This window comes from Coffea arabica, chromosome 11c, assembly GCF_036785885.1.
Source record: "Coffea arabica cultivar ET-39 chromosome 11c, Coffea Arabica ET-39 HiFi, whole genome shotgun sequence".
Lineage (NCBI taxonomy): Eukaryota > Viridiplantae > Streptophyta > Magnoliopsida > Gentianales > Rubiaceae > Coffea > Coffea arabica.
Genome location: NC_092330.1, coordinates 1,132,711 through 1,141,563, shown reverse-complemented (window position 1 = coordinate 1,141,563; position 8,853 = coordinate 1,132,711). Strand labels below are relative to the sequence as shown.

Sequence of the window (8,853 nt, the reverse complement as noted above, 5' to 3'; positions counted from 1 at the left end):
TTAACGTGACATTATAAAGTTTTTCATAAGTAAAACATTTTTGTGGCTTTTAAATTAAAAAAAAAAAAGATGAAGTTAAAAGAAAAAATGAATAGACCAACCATTTGGAATGCAGATTTCAAATCAAGAAAGATGAAGAAATAAAGATCAGGATGTGCACTTGTAGCATTTCAGGCGGGGGATTAAAATAGTAGGTTTAGGGTTCCAATACTTTCAATTATTTTTATGGGCATCAACAAAATTATGAACTGTTCATGCTTGTGATTTATACGGGTCATTTTAGAAGGAAAACAATTCCTGGGATAAAACCACCCTATTAAATTCAAAATTCCTGTGATATATATTGGGCAGTGACATTATATTCAAAATTCTATCCTATAGCCAATCCATGTATGGTCGACGTACAAAATTTCAAATGACTTATTAATTGTATACATATATAGTCTTGGAAAAGTCTCCAATTAGGTGGAGATTCTCTGCAATCGCATCATGCAATTCACCTAATTCGTGGAAATGAATCGCAAGACTTGGAAAATTTTATGAGTGTAAATGGACACCGTATTCGTAGGCAGATGCATGCATAGTTTTACTGACGACTTTATTTATTTATCGAGAAAATTGCATAGTTTAACACATTCAATGAGACTTGATAAGCATTTTTCTTTGACTTGATAAAATTTTTAATAAGCAAAGCATTTTGGTGGTTTTTTAACTATAAAGAGGTTGAGGCTAAAAGAAGAATAAACAGATCAAGCATTTCAAATGTGCATTTAAAATTAGAAGAAGCAAAGAAATCCTATATAAACAGCCTTCTAGATCTTTGACGGCATACATAACGTTCCATGTTGGGTAGAAAATTAGCCGATGTCCTGGGTCTAAGTCCGCCTGTAAATGAAAGTCGTGACCCATTGTGGAAAATCCTTATTTTCTTGTACTGAATTTATGGGAAATTGATTTTCCGCTGTACACTATCACATAAAAGATCTTGATCCTCTCTTTTGCAATTTGTATTAATTTAAAAGTATTTGAATAAAAATCGTCTAAGCCGATTGAAACTTTGCCAAATATCCTAAACTAGATAGGCTGATGTTAAAGAAGTAAGCAAGTTAATTAGTTTTCCTTGAGAATAACAAAGTTTAGAGCATAAGGGACAATAATTATGTTTAAAAGACTAGTTTAGGTGCAAGTGTATTGCATGTTGGATGGTTATCAAAAAGGGGCACACTTTATCAAAAAAGTTTTGTAAGGATTTTGAATTTTTATATATGTACTTGTTCCATGTCAAGATTTGGTCTTTTAAATGTAGGGATGGCAACAGGGCACCCCGCGGGGCTAATAAAAATTTATTATAGTCAAAATTTAGCAAATAATCACGTATTAAAATATCAATACATCACCAAGTTATTATTCATTGTAATTTTATAATTGAAACTCATAAAAAGAATCAAACAAAAGTTATTTGAATACAATCCAATATGATAAAATGAATACAACTAAAGTAGCCAAATTTTTACTTTTGGCACAAATATAATTACTCAGTCATTATTATGCCTTTTTTTTGAGAAAAAAATATTATTTTGTTAAATGTAATTAGTAAATTTAGTATAACTAATTAATAATTTCTATTAGTAGACATGTATAATTATTAGTATAATTGATAATATCAATTATAGTACATATACTAATATACGTTATATAATACATATAACTAATAATATCATTATTATAAGTTCGTAACTAATTAAATTAAATATTATATATATAATTAGACACACACACACACATATATATATATATTAATTTTTTTAACGCCCCGTTTCAAAACAAGATAAAAAATTCCCCCTGCCCTGCCCCATCCCCCGTGGGCACCTACCCCAATTGCCATCCCTATTTAAAAGTTTACATCATTTGAATAAGAGGTTTGAGCATTCTAAAAGCATAACCATGTAATGTGAATCACATATAGTGTGACAAACACCTTAATTGGATGACTTCTATTAGTTTCTCCTAGAGGACAAGTAAGTATACAACTCTTTTTTAGCTTTTCTATTGGGCAATGACGTTATATTCAAAGTTCTTCCCAAAAACTAATCCATGTATGGTCCGACGTACAAAATTCCAAGTGTCGTATTAATTAATCGCAAGACTTTGAAAAGTTTACGAGTATAAATGGACCCGTTTTGATGGATACATAATTAGCTTCAAAAATTGATTTAAGCTGATGATATCTTGTCATGCAATCTGAATCTCAAAATTATTTGTGATGAAAATTAAACAAGGAAACCCAGTAATTAAAACCAACATGTTTAATGGGAATTTGATTCGATCATTTGAAACTTGGCCTTTATACGCCACATAGCTAAGCGATCAAGAGTCTGATCTTCGATAACATAAGGGCGTTAGTAGACCAATTGAACGGTGAAAATCGGAGTCCGTGCTAACTATACATTTTTTCCCATAACCAAAGAAAATTATACATCCTTTCCCACTTTATTTTAGAAGCAATTTATATATATATATATATATATATATATATATATATATATATATATATATATATATATATATGACTAGTTGATTGCACCAATTGTTAAGTTTGAAAAATCATTAAAGGAAAGAAGGAAGTAATATAACACTCATCGCTTTTACAATCAAATAACCTTCAAGATTCTACAATATACATACACACACTATAATCTTTAACAGCACTGAATTATCACAAACTCCATTTATATAAAATATTAGGAATATCTAAGCTTGAAGAGCAAAGTGATGGTAAGATACAAAATTTTTAACTTCTTTTTTCCCCTTATTCTCTTGTCGTATTGCAACTAGGGGGCCATATTTCTAAAGCTCGACATTATTCTTCTTCTTTCTTTTGGGATCATCCAAAATTCTCATAAGAATTTATTCAGCTACAATAACCAATGGTTTAAAAATACCTGAAAATCATTAGCTGGTAGTTCATAAGAGTTATTGGCAGAAAAGATAGAATGTATATCAATTAGAAATTAAATAACTAAATCAATTATTAGCATAAACAAGTATAGAATTCTTCTAAATTGTTTAAATCTGTTGACACAAAAATTAGATCAGTAAGCAAGATAAACAACCTATAAATTGCTCAGCATAGAATCTTTATTGCATACAAATGCTAACAGTAAAAGCATTATTTCACATGCTATTATCTTTATAATCGTTTGTCAATAAAAGAAAATCAACAAAATTCTCATAATATGCAAATCAACGAACCATGGGAAAACACAATATAAATATGAATAACAGAAGGGAATTATTAGAATTCAAACTTTTGAGAAAGTTGAAACAATTGCCAATAGAAAGAGAGAAACCAGGAAAAGCAAATAAGGTTTTGTTATCTAGTTTTTTGGGATAAAAATCTTCAAAAGTTAAGGAAAAAAAAACTTTTGGTCTCCAATCACTTAATAGTTTATTGGAAAAAATTCCTTTGTGAGCTAGTGATTTCATGTTAGAGCCATGTTGGTAAGGTAATTGGTAATAGGCGTCTACTACTTTATGTTACAATTGGTACGTTATTCTTTTGTTGATATAACTTATTAAGCTTCTTTGTTTGGGAAAAAAAAAAAACTTATTAAGCTCGCATTTTCTTATTGGATAGAATTGGTCAAGTTGGGACTCAAAAAACAAATCCTTGGACATGTTTGGAAAAAACAAATTACAAATTGCTATAGTTTTGCAAATTATCAAGAATAGTATGCTACGTGAATTTTGGTGCCTTAGTGTGTGATATGAAAAACAGAATATATGTGCTTCTATACGTACTTTCTCAATCGAAATTCGTCCTCAGCTGATTGGCCTTCAATGCAAGAATTACGCAGATTTTGTCATAGGCATTTTCCAGAAACCTGAAGTATGCATAGCGCCATGACTCCTTGAACAGAAGGATTCCCAAAACTCCCAATAGCCCGACAGCATAACCCGGTCCTATACCAGCATAAAACCAAGACCAATTAGACTCGCCGTGGCCTATATCATCATGAATATGCCCATTTTCCGTATGCAATTTATGTTCCAGGCAGTCATTTGGGAGCGGCTCGCCATAGAGTCCAATGTTTCCTTCATGGATAGATGGATCGGTTAAGGTCTGAATTTGATTCCCTGATGGTATTGGCCCTGATAGCTTATTGTGTGACAAATTCAAGATGCTCAACCAGTTTAAAGCAGATAAGCTTTCGGGGATTGCACCGAAGAGTTCATTCATCAATACTTCAAGTGACTCGAGTTGCTTCAAGTTGCCAATCTTCTCGGGGATCCTTCCAGTCAAATGATTATGTGATAGGTTCAAAGTGTGCAAATCAACCAGATCCATTATCCCATCAGGGATCTTACCCACTAAATTATTTGTTGAGAGGCTTATGGATTTAACGCGCAAAAGGTTCCGAGAGGAGTACTCAAGTTCTCCTCCTCCCTTGATGTTTTGAAGCCAGGTGGAATCGCCAAATTTCCAGAGATCAGTTCCTGGTTCACTTGATGCCATCATTGAGAAGTTGTTAAAACAATGAGGAATAGATCCTGTTAAATTATTATGCGCTAGGTTCAGCACTTGAAAACTTGAGAGTAGGCAGAGCTCATCAGAAATGACTTCATGGAAGTTATTTGACTGAAATCTTAGAAACTTTAACTTTGATAACCTTTCCCCAATCCATGTTGGTATAATATCTGTGAGTCCATTGTCACCGAGATCAAGAATTTGTAAATTTCTCAGGCTCCGCATTGAGGATGGGAGCTTCCCAACGAATTTATTTCGATTCAAATGCATAATCCAAAGTTGCCCAGTGAACTCAGAATTTGACCGCATAGGCTGTTATTAGCCAAGTTTATGACCCACAAGCCTGGCAAATTTCCCAAACACAGAGGAACTCTTCTGGACAGGAAATTGTTGGATAGATCCAGATATTTTAAATTTTCCAACTTGCACAAGTCTTCCGGGATACTACTTGTGAAATGATTATCACTAAATATGAGAAAACGAGTAGATGCAACAGTTTGACCAACATCAGGCAATGGAATATGTCTTTTTTTTTTTTTTTTGTTGAAACGATAGGATAATTTCATTATAGTAAGGGAAAAAATTTACAAGTGCGAGCAACGGCTCGAGAGAACTTTACAAAAGTGTTCAAAGACACTGAGGAACATTCCTTTCCTCATCCACAATAATGCCTAAAGCATCAACACTTAATTTTCTACTATCTATCATATTTTCTTCCCTACTCAAGCAAAAGGAGCACATGCAAAACAGTCTTTTCACATTCACAATATCCTCCAGCAATGTAGCCATTCTGCTCCCCAAAGGCTGTGTTTTTGTTAGTTGTTTCAGCAGCTCCTTGTTGGCAAAATTGAGCCTGATTCTGCTCCACTGATATTGCGCAGCTTTACACAAGACTAGCTTTAAAGCTAGTGCATCATCTAGGCTTTGGTTCCCCAGGCTTCTTTCTTTCAGCTTCCATTCTACAATCTTGGTGCCTGCAGTTGTTCTAACTGTGACTCCAATGCCTAGATTGTTTTGACCTTTCCTTGTAGCTGTTGACAGGTCCATGATCATAGCTCCCTGAGCTTCATTGCCTTGGTTTTGTTGATCATGCATGTGGGCTGTTTCTTCTGTACTCGTTCTATCTTTTGATTTCTCTACTTCCACTTGCTCCAGCCACTCTCTATGTGCTTTTTCTACTGTTCTCAGTGGTGATGATCTAGTTGAGCTCTCAAACTCCTTCTTATTCCTATCTTTCCATATTTGCCACAAGATATTCGCCGTCAAGCCAATATGTTCCTTCCCTTCTGGTCTTGCCCTTGCTTCTGAGATTCTAAGCCACCATCTTCTGAATTCACCCTACTGTTCCTGAGCCCCCTCCCAGTGAATAGGTGATGCCTTCCAAATGTCCGCCGTGTGGGGGCATGTTAGCAATAGATGTTCACTTGTTTCCTGCGCCTCTCCACAGGTTCTGCATATTGGATCTCCTATTCTTGTTCTTCTACTCACGGCTTCTCTCACTGGTAAAGCTCCTTGTATACATTTCCAAATGAAGAGCTTGATTTTGTGCTTGATGTTGAGCTGCCAGAGTGTGTTCCACATCTGTGACACTTGCTGGCTCCCCTCTATATAACTCGAACCAGCTACCTCTGAAGCACTCTTCCTAGCTTTCCTGTTGTTCTTCATTTGGATTTTGTAACCTGAATTGACTGTGTACTCCCCACCTGCCTGTGGTTGCCAGTAATAGCTGTCTTCCCTCCCTGACAGACTTAGGGGGATACTTAGGATCCTCTCAGCATCATTTCTGTTGAAGACTCTAAATATGGTGTTCTTGTTCCATCTGTTGTGGCAAATGAGCTCATCCACTCTTTCCAAATCACAATTGTTTGGTTTAACTGTACTTGGCATTCCTGAGATTGTCTTTGGTATCCATTTATGCTCCCAGATTCGTGTATTCCTTCCATTGCCAATTCGCCTAATCAGTCCCTTATCCAGCAGACTTCTTGCTCCCATTAAGCCTTGCCAAATCCAGGAGGCACTTTTGGGGGGATTGCAATGACGTATGGATTCCTTAGGGAAATATTTAGCTTTTAGCACCTTGCTCACAAGAAGGTTTGGCTTGGTGAGGATTCTCCATATCTGCTTCCCTAACATTGCTTTATTGAAAGCCTCAAGGTCCTTGAAACCAAGTCCTCCCTCATTCCTCTTTCGTGCCATTCTTTCCCAAGAAGTCCAGTGCATTTTATTCCTACCACTTGTTTCTCCCCACCAGAAGTTGGCCATCAGAGCACTGATATCTTTGCAAAGTTTCCTTGATAGCTTGAAACATGACATGACATACGTTGGCATGGCCATAGCTACTGACTTTAGCATTACCTCTTTCCCTGCTGAGCTGAGGAACTTGCTTTTCCAGTTTTGAAGTCTTCTTTTGATGTTTTCTCGAACAAAGCCAAATATCTGGTCTTTGGTTCTTGAAATCACCATCGGGAGGCCTAAATATTTTCCTTGCTTTGCCTCATTCATCCCTCCTAATGCTTGGCATACCTCCTCCCTTTGATCACTGATCATGTTTCTGCTGAAAAATACAGCAGATTTGTCTAGATTGATCATTTGACCTGAGGCAGCTTCATAGATTTTAAGAATATTCATGATCTCAGTAGCTTGCTGCTTATCAGCTTTGCAAAAGATGAGGGAGTCATCAGCAAAGAAAAGATGGGTAAGTTCAGGTCCTTGCCTGCTGATTTTCAGTCCCTGAATTCTATTACTCTCTTCAGCCTTCCTCAGCAAACTTGATAGTCCTTCAGAACAGATCAAGAATAAATAAGGGGACAGGGGGTCTCCCTGTCGTATGCCTCTCCCTGGAGTCACAAAACCTTTGGCTTCTCCATTGCAATTGAAGGAGTAAGTTACAGTCTTCAAACAGCTATTGATCCATTTGATCCATACCGGACAGAAACCCATCTTTTCCATCATAGCCTGCAAAAAGTGCCACTCTACCCTATCATATGCTTTTGCCATGTCTAAGTAAATATGTCCAGTAAGAAATTTTGTGAAAGATCTAATTCGTAAATATAAGACGGAAACGATTTGAGAGATCCATCCAATTTGTTGGACTTTAGAACTATGCTTGGAGAATTACCATCAGGAGGACTCTTCTTCATTTGTTTGAACTCCAACGGATTCCAAGTCAGGTTGTTGTCCGAGAAATCTACTAATCCAATATCATAACAAAGCACTCCAAACCAGCTGGGTATGCTATCCGAAATACTCGCATTCTTCATCTCTAACCATTGAACCTTCTTTTGCGTTCGCAGCCAAGCAAGAAATAGGGGGCCTACTTTGATGGATGACATCATAATTTCTCGGAGTTGAAAAGGAGGAACCCACCAGGAGCTCACATTCAGAGCAAATAAGTTTCCAGATTGGTGCAATAACTTTAGCTCTCCGAGTTTTGCATAATGGTCTTCAAATAATACACCGGTTAATGAGTTGGAAGAAATATACAATTCTTGCAGCTTCGAAAGTTGGCCGGTTTCACTTGGTAGTGACCCTTGCATCTCATTTAAACTCAGATCCAAATAATTAAGACTGCTTACATTGTAAAGTGACTTCAACGTTGATGCATCAAAACCGCTAGATCAAGATCAACCAGAGAGGTCATTTGTTCAAAAAGGCCATGAATTGGACCAGAAAGATTATTATCAAGATCATGGAGACCAGTAAGATCATGGAGCCAAGGAGGGACCATGTAGTTGTTGAAACTATTTTCACCGAGTTTAATGGAAGAAAGATATGTGAAATTGACCTGTGAAAGATAAGGATCGATAAAAGTCCACAACCTGATAATTTGAGCCTTGTTAGTGAAGGAAGCATGTTAATTGCTTTTAACCCATCTTCAGCGGCACTGAGATTGACCCCAGACAGTGATAAGTGAATATTTAACGTATATTTTGTACAAGTTTGGCATGAACTTTTGGTATATTTTGAGAAGATTAAAGCCATATTTGAACTCTTTTGGTGATAATTGATTAAATATTGTTTAAGTGTTTAAAAATTGATAAGTAAGTGGATTAATGTGTTAATTTTGTGAAATTATGAAGGATATTGATATATGGAATTCATGCACGAGATGAAGGAATTGTAAGAATTGTCTTGAGGATTAAGTACAAGAGAAATTAGGAGCAACATGAAGAGAAAAGAGAAGAAGTAAAAAACTGGAAATTCATTAGCACGAATCCGTGTGAGTAAAGGGTGATCCGAGAGCTTGTCTGTACTTCTAAAACAGTGTATCCGAGGTCATACGATCTGAGCTCGGATCCATCAGAGAAAATCCTCGGATCAATAAG

The 8,853-nt window shown here is 36.0% G+C and overlaps 2 protein-coding genes across 2 annotated transcripts; both read right to left on the bottom strand.

The window, feature by feature from the left end:
• Positions 1-3,805: 3,805 nt before the first annotated feature.
• On the bottom strand, positions 3,806-4,837 carry LOC140016839 (receptor-like protein EIX1). The gene has a single exon (XM_072070859.1). It carries the CDS (start codon positions 4,835-4,837, stop codon positions 3,806-3,808), a length of 1,032 nt encoding a protein of 343 aa, XP_071926960.1.
• A 318-nt stretch (positions 4,838-5,155) lies between these two features.
• Positions 5,156-7,525, bottom strand: LOC113717065 (uncharacterized). Its single transcript, XM_072070858.1, has 2 exons — positions 5,953-7,525; positions 5,156-5,832 (listed from the first exon to the last, which is right to left on the bottom strand). The coding sequence occupies exons 1-2, from the start codon at positions 7,523-7,525 to the stop codon at positions 5,156-5,158; spliced, it is 2,250 nt and encodes a 749-aa protein (XP_071926959.1).
• Between the last annotated feature and the right edge of the window lie 1,328 nt (positions 7,526-8,853).